Source organism: Dreissena polymorpha, chromosome 1, assembly GCF_020536995.1.
Source record: "Dreissena polymorpha isolate Duluth1 chromosome 1, UMN_Dpol_1.0, whole genome shotgun sequence".
NCBI classification, from domain to species: Eukaryota; Metazoa; Mollusca; class Bivalvia; order Myida; family Dreissenidae; genus Dreissena; species Dreissena polymorpha.
Genome location: NC_068355.1, coordinates 188,241,325 through 188,266,346, shown reverse-complemented (window position 1 = coordinate 188,266,346; position 25,022 = coordinate 188,241,325). Strand labels below are relative to the sequence as shown.

General features: G+C 40.9%; 3 protein-coding genes across 6 annotated transcripts in view; 1 reads left to right on the top strand and 2 right to left on the bottom strand.

Moving 5' to 3' along the window:
• LOC127864284 (uncharacterized) overlaps positions 1 to 4,788 on the bottom strand; it is a 58,908-nt gene extending 54,120 nt beyond the window's left edge. The window contains exons 1-3 of one of the 3 annotated variants that reach the window (XM_052403952.1): positions 4,595 to 4,778; positions 1,323 to 1,802; positions 421 to 1,268 (exon numbers count right to left, since the gene is read on the bottom strand). In XM_052403952.1, the coding sequence (XP_052259912.1) occupies positions 421 to 1,268; positions 1,323 to 1,779 (1,305 nt within the window). In that variant the 5' untranslated portion in view covers positions 1,780 to 1,802; positions 4,595 to 4,778. Of the gene's footprint in view, positions 1 to 420; positions 1,803 to 4,594 lie in introns of all 3 variants that reach the window. The other 2 variants (XR_008041677.1, XM_052403951.1) reach the window with 2 other exon arrangements.
• The window catches only part of LOC127864285 (uncharacterized), a 502,833-nt gene that overhangs the window by 201,109 nt on the left and 276,702 nt on the right, over positions 1 to 25,022 (top strand). The gene's annotated exons all lie outside the window — the stretch shown is intronic.
• Positions 20,364 to 23,732, bottom strand: LOC127865146 (uncharacterized). Its single transcript, XM_052405039.1, has 2 exons — positions 21,833 to 23,732; positions 20,364 to 21,502 (listed from the first exon to the last, which is right to left on the bottom strand). Exons 1-2 carry the CDS (start codon positions 23,730 to 23,732, stop codon positions 20,364 to 20,366), a joined length of 3,039 nt encoding a protein of 1,012 aa, XP_052260999.1.

Genomic DNA, 25,022 nt, shown 5'->3' with positions numbered 1-25,022 from the left:
TGAATATAAAGTTGAATTTTTCCACCAATACGAAATTTTTTTAGAAACCCTGGCAGATATGTTACTCGGGGACATTGGTTAATATAATTGTCGGTGCAAAAACTTTTTCACTGGCATTTCTTTAAAGAAATGTGTAAATGAAGTGCTTAATATGGGACAAATCCCTGCATCGTCGACTTTAAATAGCAATATTTCAATAAATCCTGAATATTTATAAAAGGATTGTCCTAACATACATGTTAATACCTCCTTTGCATACACCAAAATATATTTTAATTCAAAAATGCCTTTAAACAATTATAGAACTGGATTTACTTACCCTACCGAAATTCATCGAAATCTATCGGCAACTTCTCCTAGCCTAGCACATCCTACTTCTTACAGCATTTCGGGTTTCCGGGTGTGTGTAATCTCTCTTACATTTTCTGAAATAGTCGCTGGTAACCCTGATGTCACTGGTATCCCGGATGTCACTGGTTTCCCGGATGTCGTTGGTATCACGGTTGTCAGTGGTTTCCCGGATGTCGCTGGTATCACGGCTGTAACAGGTATCCCGGATGTCACTGGTATCCCGGATGTCACTGGTTTCCCGGATGTCGCTCGTAACCCGGATGTCACTGGTGTCCCGGATGTCACTGGTATCCCGGATGTCACTGGCATCCCGGATGTCGCTGGTTTCCCGGATGTCGCTGGTATCCCGGATGCCACTGGCATCCCGGATGTCACTGGTTTCCCGGATGTCGCTGGCATTCCGGATGCCACTGGTATCTCGGATGTCACTGGTTTCTCGGATGTCGCTGGTATCCCGGATGTCACTGGTATTCCAGATATCACTGATTTCCCGGATGTCACTGGTAACCCGGATGTCACTGGTATCCCGGATGTCACTGGTTTCCCGGATGTCGCTGGTATCCCGGATGTCACTGGTACCCCTGATGTCACGGGTATCCCTGATGTCGCTGGTATCCCGGTTGTCGCTGGTATCCCGGATGTCGCTGGTTTCCCAGATGTCACTGGTATCACGGATGTCGCAAGTTTCTCGGAAGTCGCTGGTATTCTGGATGTCACTAGTTTCCCAGATGTCGCTGGTAACCCGGATGTCACTGGTGTCCCGGATGTCACTGGTATCCCGGATGTCACTGGCATCCCGGATATCACTGGTTTCCCGAATGTCGCTGGTATCCCGGATGTCACTGGCATCCCGGATGTCACTGGTTTCCCGGATGTCGCTGACATCCCGGATGTCACTGGTATCCCGGACGTCACTGGTTTCTCGGATGTCGCTGGTATCCCGGATGTCACTGGTATCCCAGATGTCACAGATTTCCCGGATGTCACTGGTAACCCGGATGTCACTGGTATCCCGGATGTCACTGGTTTCCCGGATGTCGCTGGTATCCCGGATGTCACTGGTTCCCCGGATTTCACGGGTATCCCTGATGTCGCTGGTATCCCGGTTGTCGCTGGTATCCCGAATGTCGCTGGTTTCCCGGATGTCACTGGTATCACGGATGTCGCTGGTATCCCGGAAGTCGCTGGTATTCTGGATGTCACTAGTTTCCCGGATGTCGCTGGTAACCCGGATGTCACTGGTATCCCGGATGTCACTGGTATCCTGGTTGTCACTGGTTTCCCGGATATCACTGGTTTTCCGGATGTCGCTGGTAACCCGGATGTTGAAGGTGCAATTGCAGTTGTCGCCAAGGCACGGCTAGAACACGGCGTTATCTTACTGCTTATTGCAGTTGGCTTGGGATAGCAACCAAATCCGGAACCCATAGTTGTATCCTCTGTCGCGTCACCTGTAAAAATTGTGCGATAGAAACCAAGTTTGCTAGTTTGGTTATGTTTAATGTGAATCTTTAAATAGCTTAATTACATATAATAAAACAAATGAATATTACATAAGAATTTTAGTTTCGTCAGTTATTCCATTTTTTTTGTCACACAAAACAAGGATGTTATGGTTTTGCAAGCGTTCGTTCGTGAATGACTGACTTTTTGTTCAAGAGATTATTTAACAGATCACAAATAAGCCATTCTGACCTTGATATAATACTATATATTGTGAATAGGGTTATGATACACGTATCCCGCATGTGGGCGATACAGTGTTTAGCCGGTAATCGGATACATGCAATTTTGACGGTATATAACAAGTGAACCATTCAAAATTAATATCCATTATCGTAATTCTTCCTTAACCTGTTGGTTTTGTTTGTGATTAAAAATAATATTTTAATATATGACTAAAACTTAAAAAATAAAGTAATAACAATGACAACAGTTATTTATTAGGTATTGAAAATAAAGTAATAACAATGACAACAGTTATTTATTAGGTATTGGCATTTTGGGGTGTCGTTGGGTATATGTAAGCGAGTTACTTTTTTGAAAAATACTGACTGTACGGAATTAAGTTTATTTAGACTGTTTACAGCAACGATGTAACGGTATTCGCACGGAATTTTTGCATTTTAATTACCTTCGAGGGCTTGGTTTTACTTCAGAACAGTAACTGAGTTGTTCAAAGTTAAAAACAATCATGATATAATTGTGGATAATTTTTTTACTGGCATCAAGTTCTCAATGAAGATTAATGTTTTACGCTGATTTGGACAGTGTTTAAATTAAAGTTTATTTTTACACCTTTTTGCAATAAACCGTTAACCATTAATCAAAGGGTAAACTTTGAAAACATCGACGACTGTAGATTCAGAAAAAAAAACTAGAAATGGCGCGGCAGAGGCCGACGCGTATCCCCACGCCACTTGTTTGACCCAGGGAGCGCCCCGGAGTTGGTAATGGGGCCATGTCTAGTTGAGATTGACCGTATTGTCCTAAGAGATGTTCAGTATCAATTTAAAGTAAATCGGTGCAGAAATGAAAAAGTCAATGAAAATAACATTAAAAAATGAGTGAAGATCTCTGACCCGGCCCCACCCCTAACCCAACAACTTTTGACCAAGGGGTCAGCTCAAAATTACAAATAGTGCACTGTCGCACATATGCTCATAGCTACCATGTGTGTAAGTTTCAAGGTTCTAGTGCTTATAGTGTAGGAGGATTAGTGGCCAGAAAGGATGGACGGACGGACAGACGGCGGAGATAACCACAATATTCCCACGTCTTTCAAAAAGCGTGGGGATAAAAAGGCCTTCAATAGATCATATGATGATACGGACTACATTTAAACCCATTGAATATTGAATTTTTGAAATGTTACTAGACATTCAACAGATTTTTGACATCGCAATAAAGTGTGTTTTCTTGGCAGTACCCTCCAGCTCCTTCTAATCTATGCTTCAGTGCCGAAATAAGACGTTTGCTATAAAACTTTGATTGTGCAAACAGGTATTTCTGAATGTTATTATACAGGAGCATCGCTTTGCTTTGAAATGTCCTAAGAACGATCTATTCTCTGTGGAAGTGAAACATTAATTCTGGAACATTGAAGGTTATTTGGTTATGGGCTCAGACGATATGGCTCAAGTTTCAATTGCATATGTGTTTCATTAGCAGATATAATGTATTTGCATACACACATTTCCAAGAATCGTCTACGTAAAATGGGCCATTATTCTTTTTCATTGCCAATCAGTATTATGGGGTTTGTTTATTGCCACCGCATTATATTTAAATTGAAAATTTGCAGATGTTCTGTACGTTTTGTGTACTGAAGGTAACCGGGAACTGGAGTCCATCTTGCACACTCATTAACCTGACTCGTCTAATGATGTAAGGGGCTTTACTCTGTAAATTTATAGGGTTATATGAATTTGCTGCACACAAACGCTAACCCGCATTATAATACAAAATTACGAAATGTCCAAAAAGGAAATACTAGGCAAAGTGTGTAGGTCAGAGTTATCGTCTTTGGTAAGTGACCTCACATAAAGTTCCGGGAGACGCTTGAACATTAAAAGTAATACATGCAGTAGGAGCAGAGATATGGATTTGTTGCACAGAATATTGCGCTATTACCTAACGCTGCGCCGGCGAACGGGTGAGACGTGTACAAGTAAATCATCATATTCAATGAATAAAGAAGCTAAAATAACCCCTATCATGCGAAAATGGGTATTATGCCATCCAGCGTAGTTTCAAACCAGCCTGCGCATTCAGATCAGGAGCGACGCTGTCCGATATAAAGTCTCTCTCGATTCTTCGTAAATTATTAGCTGACTGGAAAGGTACTGATCAGAATGCGCGAATGTGCAGGTTGGTCTAGAGCTACGCTGTAAACATATGGCATTAGACCCATTTTTGCATGACGCGGGTCAAATGGTGTCAAATACAACTAATTATTGATATTTATTTTTGTTTTTTTTGTATCGATATGCTCGATGATGGTAATGACGAATAATGATAAGTGTTATATTAATGATGTTAATGGTGTTCTTTTTGTTGTTGTTGTTGAGGGTGAGCAGGATAACAATGACGGCTGAAACAAGGATGATGATTGATGATTGGTATCATTAATAATGACTTACAGCAAGACTTTCATAGTACAGACTATGTGCTGGACAAGAAAAGTTAACAACGGAAAATAATAACAGATCTATCTGCATAATAATTGAGTACAATGACTTACTCTGTGTGCCGGAACTCCTATATTTTCTATACACGTATGTTGATTTGGCTCGCGGCTAATCCGTGCTCGCAAATGTACACCCTTTTATCACCACTGTGGAGGACTAGTGGTTTAAATTTTGCAGCATTTATTTATCAAATAGCTCTGTTTATCGAATATGCGTTCACAACGCCGGGCATTATTGACAGTATCTACCCAATTATTGAACATATCTGTAATTGTAAAATCGATAGCGTGTTTAATATACGAGAGGCGCCCAGATTATATTTGAACAAAGTCTTTATAAATAATTAGAAAGTGACGCGTAAAAAACGCATGTATAAATAGCTTTTAATATATCATGTACAATGTACAATCATAATTTTCGAAATTTCGATTCGTCATTTATAGCATGGTGCGTAGAAAAATTACTGATATATTGGAAGGGGTAGTTGTTGGACTGTTGAAGACTAAAACACGACAAAGAGTATTCAAAATGAGTTAGGATTCGATTTCCTCGGGCTCCACCAAGAACATTCGTGATAGTAGTGGACATCAACGCAAACATATCAATGCTGGCCTTCCTATTCCAAAGTTTAGATATCGTCGAAATGTGACCGAACCGGACGTCACTAGAAAATTCAATCGTATTATCGCCAAAGTTTACCACACACCCAACGTGAGATGTCTTCTATGGAAGCCATCTTTAAACAAACTGTTTATAACGTAATCACCACAATATTGGAAGCTTAACATAAAAAATCAAAGTTCATCAGCATAACATGGCTTAAATAAAAGAGGGATAGACAATGGCAGTTATACATGAAGTGAAGAGATTGAAGATGGATCATGGAAGAACGTTGTTCTTTCTGATGAGGTAATGCCCTTTTTTAATGGGTCGTACGGGCGACGCTAAGTGTGCTACATGAGAAAAGGCGAAACAGTAAGACAACTTAAGTTCTTTAAGCGGGACTCTTTCACCAAGGGTTTCATGGCATCGGCATGTATCAGTATACATGTACAGTTATTTCATGGATGCGCGATGCACAGTCAAAACTGTTGTCCCACGGTATCAGCCCTGATACCGAGGAACAACAGTTTTGACTATGCACCAAGCATCCATGAAATAAATGTTTTATTACCTGATCGAATTTCAAACAAAGAAAAAAGAGAATATTAAATTTGTATTTAAACAGTCAACAGTAATCGGTAATATCGATAATTTTCACTGTTTAACTGTGAAATGACGTCATTTTTTCGACGAAATGACATCATTTTTCCTGCGGGCAACAGTTCAAACTATTGACCGATCAACAGTTCGAAATATTCACCGGTAACAGTTTAAAAAATTGCAACTTTTCTTTTTCGACAAGGAATTAGCAAAACAATAATTAATTATCATTTATATAAAGCATCGGGTACTAATATACAGTTATTTCATGGATGCGCGGTGAACAGTCAAAACTGTTGTCCCAAGGTATCGGGGATGACTTTGGAACTGTTGAGCGAGGCTGATAGGCCGAGGGCAACAGATGCAAATGTCAGCCCTGATACCGAGGGACAACAGTTTTGACTTTTCACCAAGCCTCCATGAAATAAATGTTTAATTACCTGATAAAATTTCAAACATAGAAAAAATAGGAAAGTAAATTTGTATTTAAACAGTCAACAGTAATCGATAACATAGATAATTTTCACTGTTTAACTGTGAAATGACGTGATTTTTTCAACAAAATGTCGTCATTTTTCCAGCGGGCAACAGTCTATAAATATAACATGTCTGACAGGGTGACAGAAAATGTGTCAACTTAAGGAAATACTGTCAACCGAGGCGAATCCAAGGTTGACAGTATTTTTCCGAAAGTTGACAAATTTACTGTCACCCTGTCAAACATGTAATATTTATTTTATTATACCGAACAAAATATTCTAACATGAACAATTTATACGAACCATGAACAATTTTAATATTCAATAATTGTATTTAATTTCAGCAATTAACAACCATTAACATGTTGAGTGGTTCAGATTTTCGGACAGAGCAAAATGAGCTTCGCTTTATTCGGAACCGACCTAGTAATCGATTTATCCCATCAATTTTCTTAGTTGTCAATTATTTCTTCAAAAATATATCACCGAACCAGCTTTCCGTATCTTATTTTCATCACTTGATTACGCAATATATGAAGTACTCGTGTGACAACATTTCGGTGACGAAACATTTTGGGAAAATAATATCGACGTGGTGGTTTTTTAACAGTAAAATATTTGTTTAAAGCATCGAACGAATCCAAAACGTATACATCGAATTGTGTGTTTGTCATGCATATATAACACCTTAAGAACAGACACTTGAAGTGTTTATCGCTGTAATTTTATTGTTATTAGCATTGGATTAAATTTAAAATAGAGGTAAGCGTGTCGTTTATACTAAATTGACTGTTTAATGACTCCTGTCATAGCTTAAATAATGGCATTAATCTTTTCTTCAGCACAATTTCAGCTGCAATCGATATTTTAATTTTCCAAATACAACGGAAATGCAAAACTGCGTAATGCGCATGCGCGAATGGGACAGTATAACTTTTACCGTTCCGCACGTGATTGCGATGGTAGCGGTCGACAGTATATTTTTAGGACAGTACATTTTTTCCCGCTGGTGGCACATGATTGCTAAGGTAGCGGGCGACAGTATTTTTTGGACAGTGCAGTTTTTCCCGCTGGGTCTGACAGTATTTGTATGTCACGATGGCCTACGGGAGTTTACTCAGTTTAGCATTGTGAATAAAAGTGAGGTATAATAATTCAAACTATGGACCGGTCAACAGTTCGAAATATTCACCAGCAGTAACAGTTTAAAACATTGCAACATTTCTTTTTCGACGAGGAAATAGCAAAAAATAATTATTTATCACTTATATAAAGCATCAGGTAATAATATATAAATAAAACATGTCTGACAGGGTGACAGAAAATGTGTCAACTTGAGGAAATGCTGTCAACCGAGGCGAAGCCAATGTTGACATCATTTTTCCGAAAGTTGACAAATTTACTGTCACCCTGTCAGACATGTAATATTAATTTTATTATACCGAACAAATTATCCAAACATAAACAATTTTTATGAACCATGAACAATTTTAATATTCAATAGTTGTATTTAATTTCAACAAATAACAACCATTATATTAATGGTTGAGTGTTTCAGATTTTCGGGCAGAGCAAAATGGACTTCGCTTTATTCGGAACCGACCTAGTAATCGATTTATCCCATCAATTTGATTAGTCGTCAATTATTTCTTTAAAAATATATCACCGAACCAGCTTTCCGTATCTTTTTTTCATCACTTGATTACGCAATATATGAAGTACTCGTGTGACGTCATTTCGGTGACGAAACATTTAGGGAAAATAATATGGACGTGGTGGTTTTTTAACAGTAAAATATTTGTTTAAAGCATCGAACGAATCCAAAACGTATATATCGGATGTGTGTTTGTCATACATAACACCTTAAGAACTGACACTGGAAGTGTTTATCGTTGTAACGTTATTTTTATTAGCATTGGATTAAATTTTGTCATTGAGGTAAGCGTGTCGTTTATACTAAATTGACTTTTTTTAATGACTCCTGTCAAAGCTTAAATAATGGCATTAATCTTTTCTTCAGCACAGTTTCAGCTGCAATCGATATTTTAATTTTCCAAATACAACGGAAATGCAAAACTGCGTACTGCGCATGCGCGAATTGAACAGTATAATTTTTACCATTTCGCATGTGATTGCTTAGGTAGCGGGCGACAGTATTTTTTGGACAGTAATTTTATTCCCGCTGGTGGCACGTGATTGCTAAGGTAGCGGGCGACAGTATTTTTTTGACAGTACAGTTTTTCCCGCTGGGTCTGACAGTATTTGTATGTCACGATACGTGTGTGAAGTTAGCCTATTTAGCCCATTTAGCCTATTTAGTAAATAGGTTGAAATATACATCCTATTTAGCCTATTTAGCCTATTTAACAGCCTCTTCAGCCTATTTAGACATTTTAGTACATAGGTCAAACCATACATCCTATTTAGCCTATTTAGCCTATTTAACAGCCTTTTAAGCCTATTAAGCAAGTTTAGTACATACGTAGACATACACATACTATTTAGCCTATTTATCCCCTGGAAGCGACGTAGTGCACGCTGACCAGCCGTCGACGGCCTATCGGGCTGAACTAGTTTCGGCCGAGACTTTAATTAGGGTCGGCCCCGTGCATGCAGCCTATTTAGCTATTTCTCGTATGCGTCATTTCCCTGTAAACGGGCATGCCCCTTTAAGGGCCCCTTTCGGACAAACAAGAGTTATCCCCCGGAAGCGACCTAGTGCACGCTGACCAGCCGTCGACTGCCTATCGGGCTGAACTAGTTTCGGCCTGGACTTTTAATTAGGATCGGAGTCAGGTGCAGCCTATTTAGCGTATTACGCGACATTTTGCCTGTGAGTGGGCATGCCCCTTTAAGGGCTCCTTTCGGACGAACAAGCCCCCGGAAGCGACCTCGTGCACGCTGACCAGCCGTCGACTGCCTATCGGGCTGAACTAGTTTCGGCCGGGACTTTTAATTAGGATCGGAGTCAGGTGCAGCCTATTTAGCGTATTACGCGACATTTTGCCTCTGAGTTGGCATGCCCCTTTAAGGATCCCTTTCGGACGAACAAGAGTTATCCCCCGGAAGCGACCTAGTGCACGCTGACCAGCCGTCGACTGCCTATCGGGCTGGAACGTGTGTGAAGTAAGCCTATTTAGCCTATTTATCAAGTTTAGTTCATAGGTTAAAACGTTCATCCTATTTAGCCTACTTAGCCTATTTAACACCCTTTTCAGCCTATTTGGACTAATTTTAACAAGTTAAGTACATACGTTGACACATGCACCCTATTTAGCCTATTTAGCAAGGTTAGTACATATGTTATAACATACATCATATTAAGCCTATTTAGCCTATTTAGCACCCTGTTCAGCCTATTAAGCCTATTTAACAAGTTAAGTACATAGGTTGACACATTTATCCTATTTAGCCTATTTAGCACCTTCTTCAGCATATTTAGCAAGTTCAGTACATGGGTTGAAACATGCATCCTATTTAGCTTATTTAGGACCCTTTTCAGCCTATTTAGCCTAGTTAACAAGTCTAGTACATGTACATATGTTGACACATGCATCCTATTTAGCCAAATTAGTACCCTTTTCAGCCTTTTTAGCCTATTAAACAAGTTAAGTACATAGGTTGACACATGCATCCTATTTAGAATATTTAGCCTATTTGGCACCCTATTTAGCCAATTAATCCTTTTTAGCAAGTTTAGTACATAGGTTCACACATACATTCTATTAAGCCTATTTAGTTTATTAAGAAACCATTTTCAGCATATATAGCCTATTTAACAAGTTAAGTAAATAGGTTGACACATGCATCATATTTAGCCTATCTGTCCTATTTAACACCCTCTCCAGCCTATTTAGCCTATTTAACAAGTTTTGAACATGGGTTGAACCATGCATTCTATGTAGCCTACATAGCCTATTTAACACCCTTTTCAGCCTTTTTAGCCTATTTAACAAGTTAAGTACATAGGATGACACATGCATCATATTTAGCCTATTGAGCACCCTTTTCTGCCTATTTAGCATATTTAACAAGTTTAGTACATAGGTTGACACATGCATCCTATTTAGCCTATCTATTGTATTTAGCACCCTTTTCAGACTATTTAGCCTATTTAAAAAGTTTAGTACATAAATTGACAAATGCATCCTATTAGGCTTTTTAGCATATTTAGCAGCCTTTTCTTCCTATTTAGCCCTTTTACAAGTCTATTACATAGGATTAAAACATGCATCCTATTTAGCCTGTTTAGCCTATTTAGCACCATTTTCTGCCTATTTAGCCTTTTTAACAAAACTAGTGCATAGCTTGACACAGGCATCCTATTTAGCCTATTTCGTACCCTTTTCAGCATATATAGACTATTTAGCAAGTAAAGTGCAAAAAAAGGTTGGCACATGCACCATATTGAGCCTATTTAGCCGATTTGGCATCCTTTTCAGCCTATTTAGCCTATTTAACAAGTTAAGTACATACCGGTAGGTTCGAACATGCATCCTATTTAGCCTATTTTGTGCCCTTTTCAGTATATTTAGCCTATTTAGCAAGTTAAGTACAAAGGTATACACATGCATCATAATGAGCCTATTTAGCTTATTTGGCACCTTATTCAGCCTATTTTGCCTTTTTGGCCTACAAGTTTAGTTCATAGGTTGGAACATGAATCCTATTTAGCCTTTTTAGCCTATTTAACACCATTTTCAGCCTATTTGCCTATCTAACAAGTCTAGTACATAGGTTAAAACATGCATCCTATTTAGTCTATATAGCCTATTTAGAGGCGTTTTCAGCCTATATAGCCTATTTAACAAGTTCAGTACATAGGTTGGAAAATACATCATACTAAGCATATTAAGCACATAAAGCAGCCTTTTCAGCCTATTTAGCCTATTTAGCAAGTTTGGTACATATACTGAAAATTACGTTCTTATTAGCATATTTAGCAGTATGTTCCGCCTATTAAGCCAATATTGCAAGTTAAGTACATGTATTTAAACATACATCCTTTTTAGCCTCTTAAGCCTATTAAGCAGCCTTTCTGCTTATATAGTCTATTTAACAATTATATGAAATAGGTTGAAACATACCTCATATTTAGGCTATTTAGAAAACCTATCCAGTCTATTTAGCTTTAAAGAACTCTTATAAAATAGGTGGAGGCAAACATCCTATTATTCGCTTTAGGCCTATTGAGCAGCCTATTCAGTCTACCTAGCGAGTGAATTAAATAGGTTGAAACATAATTATTTAGCCTTATTAGAAGCATATTCGCCTTAATACGCCTTTTTCGAAAGTTTATTAAATAGGTTGAAACATATATAAGAGTAAGCCTTTTCAGGCTAAATAGCATCATACTAAATGCTCAACCTATTTTGCGTTTTTAGCAAAATTTAAATAGGATAAAATATACAGCCTGTTTAACAGGCTATTAACAAGCAATTTCCACAACGAGTTTGTATGCACCTTTAAGAGCCCCTTTAAAACCACCAAGAGTTATACACCGGAAGCGACCTTGTTAAAGCTGACCTCCCGTCGGCTGCCTTTCGGACTGATCTAATTTCGGCCCGGGGTTTTCATAAGGGTCGATGTCACATATAGACTTTTAAGCGTATTATGCGCTATTTATATTAAGAGTGGGCATGCTCATTTAAGAGCCCCATTGCGGACAAACAAGAGTTTTCCCACGGAAGCGAACTAGTGCACGCTGAACTCACGTCGGCTGCCTATCGGGATAAACTAATTGCGTCCCGAGGTTTTAATTAGGGTCGGCGTCACATACAGCTTATAATGTGTATAATGAGATATTTACATTGTGAGTGGATATGCACCTATAACGGCAGCTTTCGGAAAAAAAGAGGTATACCCGGATCCGACCTATTGCACGCTGAACTCTCGACGGCTGAAAGTCGGTCTGATCTAGTTTCGGCTGATATTTAGGATCCTTTTCAGCCTATTTAGCCTATTTAACAAGTTAAGTACATACCGGTAGGTTCGAACATGCATCCTATTTAGCCTATTTAGTGCCATTTTCAGCATATTTAGCCTAGTTAGCAAGTTAAGTACAAAGGTGGACACATGCATCTTAATGAGCCTTTTTAGCTTATTTGGCACCCTATTCAGCCTATTTAGCCTTTTTAGCCTACAAGTTTAGTACATAGGTTGAAACATGAATCCGATTTAGCCTTTTTAGCCTATTTAACACCATTTTCAGCCTATTTGCCTATTTAACAAGTCTAGAACATACGTTGAAACATGCATCCTATTTAGTCTATATAGCCAATTTACAGGCGTTTTCAGCCTATATAGCCTATTTAACAAGTTCAGTACATAGGTTGGAAAATACATCATACTAAGCATATTTAGCACATTAAGCAGCCTGTTTAGCCTATTTAGCCTATTTAGCAAGTTTGGTACATATGCTGAAAAATACGTTCTTATTAGCATATTTAGCAGTATGTTCCGCCTATAAAGCCAATATTGCAAGTTAAGTACATGTATTTAAACATACATCCTTTTTAGCCTCTTAAGCCTATTAAGCAGCCTTTCTGCTTATATAGTCTATTTAACAATTATATGAAATAGGTTGAAACATACCTCATATTTAGGCTATTTAGAAAACCTATCCAGTCTATTTAGCTTTAAAGAACTCTTATAAAATAGGTGGAGGCAAACATCCTATTATTCGCTTTAGACCTATTGAGCAGCCTATTCAGTCTACCTAGCGAGTGAATTAAATAGGTTGAAACATAATTATTTAGCCTCATAAGAAGCCTATTCGCCTTAATATGCCTTTTTCGAAAGTTTATTAAATAGGTTGAAACATATATAAGAGTAAGCCTTTTCAGGCTAAATAGCATCATACTAAATGCTCAACCTATTTTGCATTTTTAGCAAAATTTAAATAGGATAAAATATACAGCCTGTTTAGCAGGCTATTAACAAGCCATTTCCACAACGAGTCTGTATGCACCTTTAAGAGCCCCTTTAAAACCACCAAGAGTTATACACCGGAAGCGACCTTGTTAAAGCTGACCTCCCGTCGGCTGCCTTTCGGACTGATCTAATTTCGGCCCGGGGTTTTCATAAGGGTCGATGTCACATATAGACTTTTAAGCGTATTATGCGCTATTTATATTAAGAGTGGGCATGCTCATTTAAGAGCCCCATTGCGGACAAACAAGAGTTTTCCCACGGAAGCGAACTAGTGCACGCTGAACTCACGTCGGCTGCCTATCGAGATAAACTTATTGCGGCCCGAGGTTTTAATTAGGGTCGGCGCCACATACAGCTTATAATGTGTATAATGAGATATTTACATTGTGAGTGGATATGCACCTATAACGGCAGCTTTCGGAAAAAAAGAGGTATACCTCGGATCCGACCTATCGCACGCTGAACTCCCGACGGCTGAAAGTCGGTCTGATCTAGTTTCGGCTGTTATCCCCCGGAAGCGACCTAGTGCAAGCTTTACTCTTGATGGCTGCCTGTCGGGCTGATCTAGTTTTGGCCCGGGGTTTTAATAAGGGTCGGCGTCATCTACAGCCTATTAAGCGTAATAATTATGCTCTATTTACATTGCGAGTGGGTTTGCACATTTTAGGGCCCCTTTCGGACAAACAGGAGTTATCCCCCGGAAGCGACCTTGTGCACACTGAACTCCCGTTAGCTGCCTGTCGGGCTGATCTAGTTTCGGCCCTGTGTTTAAATTAGGGTCGAAGTCACCTTAAGCCAAAATAGCGCATTATGAACTATTTACATGGCGAGTGGGTATGGAACTTTAAGGGTCGCATTCGGACAAATAAGAGTTATCACCCGCAAGCGACCTAGTGCAAGCTGAACTCCCGTCAGCTGCATGTCGGGCTGATCTAGTTTTGGCCCTTGATTTTTATTAGGGTCGGCGTCACCTACAGCCTCGCGTATTATGCATTATTTACATGGCGAGTGGGTATGCACCTTTAAGAGCCCCTTTCGGACAAACAAGAGTTTTCCCCCGGAAGCGACATAGTGCACGTTGAACTCCCGTCGGTTGCCTGTCGGACTGATCTAGCTTCGGCCCGGGGTTTCAATTATGGTAGGCGTCACGTACAGCCTATTTAGCGTATTATGCACTATTTACATGGCGAGTGTGTATGCATTTTTAAGGGCCCCTTCAGTGATATTTTTACAAATATTCTCATCTGAGTCCTGGGACTCGCTAACTTGCAAACTATGAGTCCCCGAATTGAAAGAATGAGTCCAAATATTAAACAATATTATTTTTTGTGGAATATCAATGCATTTTTGGGACTCAAATAATTTGAAACTTTGCATCCCCAGAGGTTTTTGTGAGTCCTGGACGCAGGAATCGCAGGTAAAAAAATCACTGCCCCTTTCGGAAAAAAAGAGTTATTCCCCGGAAGCGACCTATTGCACGCTGAACTCCTGTCGGCTTTCTGTCGGGCTGATCTAGTTTCGGCCCGGGGTTTAAATTAGGGTCGGCGCCATCTCCAGCCTATTAAGCGTATGTATTATGCTCTATTTACATGGCGAGCTTGTATGCATCTTTAAGGGCCCCTTTCGTTCAAATAAGATTTATTAACCGGAAACGACCTAGTGCACGCTGAACTCAAGTTGGCTTTCTATCGGGCTGATCTAGTTTCGGCCCGGGGTTTAAAATAGGCGTCACCTGCGGCCAGTTCAGCGTATGTATTATGCTCTAGTTACTTGGCAAGTGGGTATATACCTATAATGGTTCCTTTTGGACAAACAGGAGTTATCCCCCGGAAGCGACCTTGTGCACGCTGAACTCCCGTCGGCTGTCTATGGGGCTGATCTAGTTGCAGCCCGAGGTTTCAGTTAGGGTTTGCGTCACGTTTAGCCTAATTAGTGAATTAGGCGCTATTTACATGGTGAGTGGGTATGCACCTATAATAGCCCCGCTCGGACAAACAAGAGTTATTCCCCGAAAGCGACCTAGTGCTCGCTAAACTCCCGTCGGCTGCCTGTCGGGCTGATCTAGTTTCGGCCCGGGATTTTAATTTGGGACAGCCTTATCTGCAGCCTTTTAGCGTATTTGTTATGCTCTTTTTACATGGCGAGAGGGTATGCACCTTTAAGGGCCCCTTTCGGACAAAAAAGACTTATTCCCCTGAAGCGACCTAATGTAAGCTAAACTTCGGTCGGCTGCCTGTTTAGCAGACCATGTTTTGGTCCGTGGTCTTATTAGGGTCGTCGTCACTAACTGCATATTTAGCGTATTATGCGCTACTTTCATGACGAGTTGTCATGAACCTTTAAGGGCCTTTTTTCGGACAAACATGAGTAATACCCCGGAAGTGACCTAGTGCATGCTGAACTCACGTCGGCTGCCTGTCGGGCTGATCCAGTTTTTAACCTGGGTTTTATAAGAGTCGGCGTCACATACAGGCTTTTTAGCCTATAAGACGTTATTTACATGGCGAGTGGGTATGCACCTTTACGGGCCGCTTTCGGACAAACAAGAGTAATCTCCTGGAGGTGACCTAGTGCCCGCTAAACTCCCGTCGGCTTCCTGTCGGGCTGATCCAGTTTCGGCCCGGGGTTTTAATAAGGGTTGGCGTCGTATAAAACCAACAACGTATACAACGTCGTATTTAGCTCATGGGGCGCTATTTACATGGCGAGTTGGTATGCACCTTTAAGGGCTGCTTTCGGACAAACAAGAGTTATCCCACCGGAAGCTACCTAGTGCACGCTGAACTCACTTCGGCTGCATGTCGGGCTGATCTATTTTCGGCCCGGGTTTTAATTAAGGTCGGGGTCACAAACAGCCTATTTTGCGGGTTAGGCGCTATGTACATGGCGACAGTGTATAAGAGCCGCTTTCGGACAAACAAGAGTTATCCCTGGAAAGCGACATAGTGCACGCTGAACTGGCGTCGGCTGCCTGTCGGGCTAACCTAGTTTTGACCCGGGGATTTAAATAGGGTCGGCGACACATACAGCCTATTTAGCGTATAAGGAGCTATTGAGATGGCGAGCGAATATGAACCTTTAAGGGCCGCTTTCGGACAAGAAAGAGTTATTCACCGGAAACGACCTATAGCACGCTGAACTCTCGACGGCTGCATGTCGGGCCAATGTAGTTGCCGCCGGGGGTTTAATGAGTCCGGCGTCACCTACAGCCTATTAAGCATATTATGCGCTATTTACATTGCGAGTGGGTATACAGCTTTAAGGTCAGTGTTTGGACAAACAAGTTATTCCCTGGAAGCGCCATAGTGCACGCTGAACTTATGTCGGCTGCCTGTCGGGATGACCTAGTTTCGATCCGAGGTTTTAATTATGGTGTGCGTCACATACAGCCTATTTAGCGTAATAGTCGCTATTTAAATTACGAGGTTTAGGGCCGCTTTCGGACTTAAATGAGTTATCACCCGGAAGCGACATAGTGCACGCCGAACTCCCGTCGGCTGCCTGTCGGGTTGATCTGGTTTCGACCCGGGGTTTGAAGATGTCTCTTCTTCACATAAGCCTACTTCGCGTAGTATGCTCTATTTACATCTCGAATGGGTAGGCACTTTAAAGGGTCGCTTTCGGACAAACAAGAGTTATCCCGAGGAAGCGACCTAGTGCACACTGAAATCCCTACGGCTGCCTTTCGGGCTGATCTAGTTTCGGTCCGGGGTTTTAATTATGGTCCGCGTCACCCACAGCCTATTTAGCGTAAACTGCGCTATCTACATTGCAGGTTGGTATGCACCTTAAAGGGCCGCTTTAGGACTAACAAGATTTTATTTCATCTAAAGGGACTAGCAATCATGATACATCAACTATCTCCAAAATCCACCATGAGATTTAAGCAATAAATCGTCTGCTGATCCAGAGTGCGGGACTAGTTAACATAATAACATTTTGACAATAGTCTGAACGCGTGTCACACATTGGAATGGAATGAAAAAAAAACAGTGTAAATAAAGAAGAGGATAAAAAACTATCGAAAATAAGTAACAGATAAATGTGGTCATGATTATTCTTATTAATCATGACAACACCTTATTCATGTAAGACTTTTTTCAAATTAAATTGGCTTTTATCATTATAATTGGTGCCACTTGTGGTATTTGGTTACCTATGTTAAGGGTAACTTACTGATGCTCGATTGGTTATTGTCGGCTCGGGTACTACTTAAATGTACCCCGGGTACTCTTAAATAAACTTAAATGTATCTCTGGAACGAAAAATATACTGAAAGTAACCCGGAAATGTTTACGCGAAATTGGCCGTTGTCGGCGAATTATTTTCAAATTAAGTATGTTTATATTTATGTCAATATTCTGTAAAATTGCCGCTATATTATCGCAACTCTCACTTAAAAAAGCATGATGAGGCAGGCTTTGTTCAAAGAGAATTTTGTTTTGTTTTCCGTAGCGCGTTTTACGTCATCGGATTTTGGGCGGGAATAAAACTCGGTTAAAGTCTAAATTGGCTGGGTACGTGTAAGTATATTTTCTGTACCCGGAGTATATTAAGGTTTAAATGTTTTGTTGCGTGATATCTTGTTAATTAGTTTTTGATTTTTTTTTTAGTTGAGGCATGCACCGTGTTTTATTCAGGCTATTCTTCATAACAGTTGTGTAATTTCATATCCTATTGTGAACAACACTGGGCATGAATATTGTTTTCTGTAATTATAATATTTGTTTTTATCAGCCACTTCTATCAATCGTAAACTATTTCAAGAATAATGTATTCCACGTTTTTAAACTCTGAATTTGTACAATAATGTACTCGGCTGTTTTTGTTAACTTTGTGTTATTGTTATTGGTCGTGTTAATTAAGATATCGTAATTGTATAAGTGTGTGTATGTATAGGTGTGTGCGTCAGGGTTGGCACCAATCGACCGCCCCCGGATTAAACCGGCGGTTTTTACCGGTAAAAACCGCCCCGGTCAATACTCCCAAAGTGGTCATTACTGGCAATACTGGTCGATTGAACTTTACCCCCAATTTTGATTAATATTCCATGCTTAATTAAACAATATTGAAAATATAAATTAAACAGACATGTTGCCAATAATGTCTTAAGCTACTAAAACCCACTATTTTATACCTGTTCATGCAATTTGTAGGCCAATCTCTCAAAATTTTGCAAATGAGTCAAGTTGGTCAATTGGATTTTGCTGGTCGATTGAATTTTTTTTCAATTCTAACGAATTATGAATGCTCAGATAATTCTGTGCTTGATTCAACAAGAATCTGTAAAGTACTGTGTATTAGTTGTTCCTCATGCACCACTGTCTCCACAGTCTTTCACAGTCTTCAAACCTATACAGGTTAGGGCACCCAAAACTGATAATAGGGCCTTAAATGGCACCTTTGACACAACCCTTACTTGTCATGTATTCTTGCCTGGATTTCTTTAACAAAATAGTGAAAAAATATTTTATTTTACCAATGATATATATAAAAAAACGTAATAAGAAATAATTATTTAAAGAAAGAAATAATTGAAAAGAAGAGTCTAGAGTACCCACAATTGGTAAACATTATTTGTTGCCAAAATCAAGAACTTTGATTGCTTATTCATTTGAAGACCAATTGAACTTTAAAATAAGAAAACCCTCTTAATATAAAAAGGAGACAAGTTAGAAGTAACTATTAAATTAATAACATTAATAGCAAGTTATCTCATTTTGTTTGAGTGAAATGAAATAGCCTAAGGGCAGATTTGCTTCATTGTCACTATCAGAGACATACCAGTGCATGCATTTTATTACCAATTAAGGCTTAGGGGCCAATCATTTATAACCCTAGAAACCACAAGAGTTCTGTTTGTACATCAGCTTATCAAATAGATTTATCAATAGATAAGTGAAATACTTTGGCAACTACAATAGTAATAATACTTCAGTAACAGATGTGATACACTGAGATAAAGATATTGCCTTAGTTCTTTTGTATTTGAGACCGTTTCCATAAATAATAAAGAAGTATTTTTTTACAGCTTTAAAGCTTTTTTTTACAATAGACGACTCAAAGAAAGTTTATCAATTACAGAATAATGGTTGATTTAATATAGAATAGCTTAAATTCTTCCTTTGTCATGTTTAAATGCTACAATTTTCAATTAATGACCAGTATTGACCGGTTTCAACCGGGTATTGACCGCCGGCCCGGTCAATACTCAATTGACCGGTCAATATGCCATACCTGTTGTGCGTGCGCGCTTGTGTGTTCGTGCGTGCGTTAGAGTGTGTGCATATGGGAAACTGTAATCAACAATACATTTATATTCTTAAATACTTTCTGTTAATAAATATTTGTTCCTCGAGACCATTTCAATATTGGGAGAGAAATTAATAATATAAGAGAAGTCATATAATATACTTGCTTTTCATGACACTTCTATTACACTGTTACAGTACTCTTATGTCCGTCAAAGTGTACATGTTTGCATTATAATGTAGAAATGCATTATACATACCATAGTTGTTTGAAGGCCTCATTGAAAATAACATTGCCATTGTTAAACTGTTTGCATGACTTTGTAACAATGTGTTGTCTTAATGAGTAACCTTCGGAAAATATAGAGATTATTATTATTATTATACCTTTAGGGATGGAATCTTGAGTATTGCAAGCAATTAAAAGCAATGAAAAGCAACGGAGATGAAAGATTAGATCGCATACATAGTGCGGATAAATATGACCCGTGAATGCAAAAGATATAATTCAATACCGTTTCAATTATTCGTAATTCTAAAGACTTCGTGCAATCATGACCAACGTTTTGGTCTTTATTTGAAGAGGCGATGAATCTCAAAACAGTTTTTTTGCAAGGCTATTGCAGTCGTAAATTAATACTATATGTCAATAAGAACGATTAAAAGCTTTATTTGGTAATGATTCTGAGTGCAATTCCATTTGTAGTCTTCTTCATTCAGTGTCAATATTGAGTGGTTGCTAAAAAGCACATAACAGGTCCAATAGAAATACTTTGGTACATTTGATCATTAAATTTAAATGAAATGAAACACCCGTCGCTATTTGTGTGTAATACAGTGGTGTCACTGCATCAGTCACCAACATCATCAGCCAGGATCCACCCATCAACAAGTGTTTCGACCCTTTAATCCTGGTACACTCTCCGGGTGGTGGGTCCGCAGTGGTGATCAGTCCACTACGTGTTGGTGACTGGCTTCCAGCTCCTCTCATCTCTTCGAGACCATAGCCAACTGGATGCCCTTTCAGCTGATTTTTCTAGTCTGCCCACAGCAGTCCTTCTCTCATGGCCCTTGAGTCCCATGGCGCCCAACATCTTCCATAGTGAATTGGCTGGGAAACCCCTTGCTCCTATTTCAACAGGGAACAGCCAGGTTCTCCATCCTTGTTGTCTGCATTGGTCCATGAGATCAGAGTACTTGGTTTTCTTCCTCTCGTAGGCTTCTTCACACCTTGTTTCCCATGGGATTGTCAATTCAATCATCACCAGGTGCTTTGCAGTCTTGGACCAGATGACAATGTCGGGTCTGAGATTGGTTTGTACTACCTCCGGAAAGACAAGCTTTTTCTGTAGGTCAACAGCCATGTTCCAATTGTCAGCTTCGTCAAGTACTGAAGATGTTGTTCTTTTGCCTTTAGGTGCTGACTGGCCTTCCTTGACAAAGTGGATGGTTTTTGGCTGTGGCTGTTTTCTCTTCTTCATTCGCTGTCTTTCAAGAATGTCTGCCATATCTCGAAGCACTTGGTCATGGCGCCATCTATATCTGCCTTGCGTGAGTGCTGTGCTGCATGCCGATAGTATGTGCTCCATGCTTCCAGTTCTGTTACACAGTTGACATGATGGGCTGTCTTGCATTCCCCATCTGTGTAGGTTAGCTGGTGAGGGTAGCAGATCATATACCGACCGCAGTAAGAAGCTGATTCGCAAAGGCTCATACTTCCAGATCTGGCCCCATGTCATCTTCCTTGGTGTGGTGTCCCATTTTGTCCATGCTCCCTGTGAGCCCATGGCTACTGCTCTAGATCTTCTCTCTTCTTCTTCCATCTTCCGCACTTCATCTACTACCATTTTCCTTTTTTCCCCACTGGCTGCTTGGCTCCATCTAGGACATGTTGAGATTCCAAGACCTTGGCGCCCGCTAGTGGTTGTTCCAACAATGTCTTTCTGCCTAAGTCTACTTTCTGCCTGGGTCACTGCCTGGCTGGCTGACCACTTTCTCCCTGTTCTTGTCTCTATGCCAGCTTTCCTGATCTTATCATCTCGGGATTCTTTCAGAGTTACCACCAGCCGTGCCTTTGATGCCTTGAACTCCTCCACTAATGATGAGAGCGGGAGTTGTAAATGGTTGGATCTTCAATAAAGACCTATGTTTGTAAAGCTTGGTGGTACCCCTAACCATCTTCGAAGATGCCTGCTTATGGTTCTTTCTAGGCCCTCCACTGTTGATGTTGCTAACTCATACAACATAAGGGGCCACATCAGGCGAGGTAGTAGTCCGTGTTGAAACAACCATGCCTTGAATTTTCCTGGTAGCCAAGACCTGTCTATTTGTTTCAACCCTTCATTTAGCTGGCCTTTGATGCGCTTTACATTATTTGTATCGTTGAGGCTTGCATCATACCACTTGCCCAGTCACTTGATTGGACTATCCATGATAGATGGTATGTCTTCTCCCTGTACCTGGAGGTTGAACTTCTTGGTTGACTGGCCTTTCTTGATGATAAGGCTTCTGGATTTCTTTGGCTTGAATTTCATTCTTGCCCAAGATGTTGTACTCTCAAGAGCTAAGAGGACCCATCTAGCCTGCACATGTGTCTGGGTTGTTATAGTCAAGTCATCCATGAAGCTCCTGTTGCTTGGTAGGTAGATCCCTGACGCAGTTTTTGGTCCACGGGTTTCCTTCTTGGCAGCATTCAGGATGAGGTTCATGCCCATGACAAATAGGACAACGGAAACGGTGCAGCCAGTAATGATTCCCTTCTCAAGCCTCTGCCACTCTGTTATCTTCTCTCTCACTGAGAAGCGCAGCTGAATGTTGTCTAGGTACCCTAGGACAATCTTCTGTACATGTGCTGGTATGTGATAGTGATCCAGCGCTCTTCGTATTAGCTGGTGTGGTATGGAGCCGTATGCATTGGCTAGGTCTAGCCATACTACTGTCAAATCCTGTTGGTTCACTTTCGCTTCACGTATCAGCTGGCTTAAAGCGCTTGTGTGCTCTACACAACCAGAAAATCCAGGCACACCTCCTTTTTGGATTGAAGTATCCACATATTTGTTAGCAGTAAGGTATGTGGTCAGTCTTCTAGCGAGAACAGCAAAGAAGAAATTGCCTTCCACATTTAAAAGTGATATTGTCCTGAACTGGCTAATGTTGTGCGAGTTTGTTTCCTTAGGGACAAATAGGCTTTCTGCTTTCTGCCAGCACTCGGGTACCTGTCCTTTTCTCCATACCACCTTAATTAGGCGCCAAAGGCGACGAAGCAGTCTTGGGCACATCTTGTAGACCTTATATGGTATTCCATTAGGTCCTGGGGCAGAGCCAGCTCTAGCTTTCTTCACTACATCTTTCACCTCAGCCAGGGTGGGTTCTTTACTGTCAAGTGCTATAGTTGGAGCTGGTTCAGGCATGATGTGTGCACATGGGCCCAAAGGGTCATCTCTTCTGGTGTCAGAGTGTGTATCCCTCAGGTGGGTCTGTATCTCCTCCATTGAGCTGTTGAGGATGCCTGATTTCTCCTTGTCTAGCAACTTTTTGGAGAACTTGTATGGGTTGGCTATAAATGAAGTCTTTTGTTGTGCTCTCTTTCGTCTGTTCTTTCTTGCTGTCTCTGCTTTTCTGAGTTCCCTCAGTTGCTTTCTCTGCAAGTCTCGTAGCTCTTGCAATCCAAGTTTCTCCTCGTCTTTGGCGTTTCTATATGCCTTTCTCAGTTTCTTAAGCTCTTGTCTAATGGCCTGTATCTGCCTCTCTCTCCTGTTGGGTTGACTTGACGGTTTGGAATGTTTGGGTACATAGACTCCATATCGTTCTTTGCCAACCGTGTAAATTAGGCTTGTCATGGCCACTAGTTTTCTCTCAACTGCCCCTTGTAGAGTTGCTTCCAGGATAAGATCTAGCTCGTGATCAAAGTCTGTCCATGCCTTTTTATTCGAAGTCTTTGGCCACTCTATTCTTGGTCTCTTTTCCTCCTCTGGTGTTGCTGGTGGGGTCTTATGCGGTACTTCTTTTACTGGTTCAGAGTCATCTTGGGTTTGAAGTAACTCAAGGAGATGATCAATCTGGGATTCATCAGGAATCTGTGTGCTGTCAGATGGCATCTCATCTGCAGAGAGGTCTCTAGTTCTGTGGGTAGCCTCCTGACTAGTGTCCTCCTGCGTCTCACCAAGGATTAAACTTGTGCGCTGCTTCTGGGATGCCTTTTGACCACATGCCGATCTTGCCTGGTGAATCCGTAGACCCCTGAGGTTCTTACAGATTTTCCCGCACTTACATCTAACTTCTGCCGGTGTTCCAGTCAGTGTCGTTTGTACTAGCCGTGTCGTCATTGGTTTATCCGTCCGGTTGAGTCTTTCATCCTCCCCTTCTCTCGTAAGACTCTGGGGGTATTCTTCTATTAGTGAGTCTGTAGCTGTTGTATGTGGGTTGCCCTCTCACGAAGGCGACATTCTTGGGTGCCAACCCATTATGTCCCGTCCCAGTCTATTCCTGGTGGTCATCTGTCTTTCCAGCGTCACCGTTCTATTCTCGGTTGCCATCCAGTCTTTCCTAGAAGCCATCAGATCTTTTCTGACATAGAAATGTGTGTAATACAGTGGTGTCACTGCATCAGTCACCAACATCATCAGCCAGGATCCACCCATCAACAAGTGTTTCGACCCTTTAATCCTGGTACACTCTCCGGGTGGTGGGTCCGCAGTGGTGATCAGTCCACTACGTGTTGGTGACTGGCTTCCAGCTCCTCTCATCCCTTCGAGACCATAGCCAACTGGATGCCCTTTCAGCTGATTGTTCTAGTCTGCCCACAGCAGTCCTTCTCTCATGGCCCTTGAGTCCCATGGCGCCCAACATCTTCCATAGTGAATTGGCTGGGAAACCCCTTGCTCCTATTTCAACAGGGAACAGCCAGGTTCTCCATCCTTGTTGTCTGCATTGGTCCATGAGATCAGAGTACTTGGTTTTCTTCCTCTCGTAGGCTTCTTCACACCTTGTTTCCCATGGGATTGTCAATTCAATCATCACCAGGTGCTTTGCAGTGTTGGACCAGATGACAATCTCGGGTCTGAGATTGGTTTGTACTACCTCCGGAAAGACAAGCTGTTTCTGTAGGTCAACAGCCATGTTCCAATTGTCAGCTTCGTCAAGTACTGAAGATGTTGTTCTTTTGCCTTTAGGTGCTGACTGGCCTTCCTTGACAAAGTGGATGGTTTTTGGCTGTGGCTGTTTTCTCTTCTTCATTCGCTGTCTTTCAAGAATGTCTGCCATATCTCGAAGCACTTGGTCATGGCGCCATCTATATCTGCCTTGCGTGAGTGCTGTGCTGCATGCCGATAGTATGTGCTCCATGCTTCCAGTTCGGTTACACAGTTGACATGATGGGCTGTCTTGCATTCCCCATCTGTGTAGGTTAGCTGGTGAGGGTAGCAGATCATATACCGACCGCAGTAAGAAGCTGATTCGCAAAGGCTCATACTTCCAGATCTGGCCCCATGTCATCTTCCTTGGTGTGGTGTCCCATTTTGTCCATGCTCCCTGTGAGCCCATGGCTACTGCTCTAGATCTTCTCTCTTCTTCTTCCATCTTCCGCACTTCATCTACTACAATTTTCCTTTTTTCCC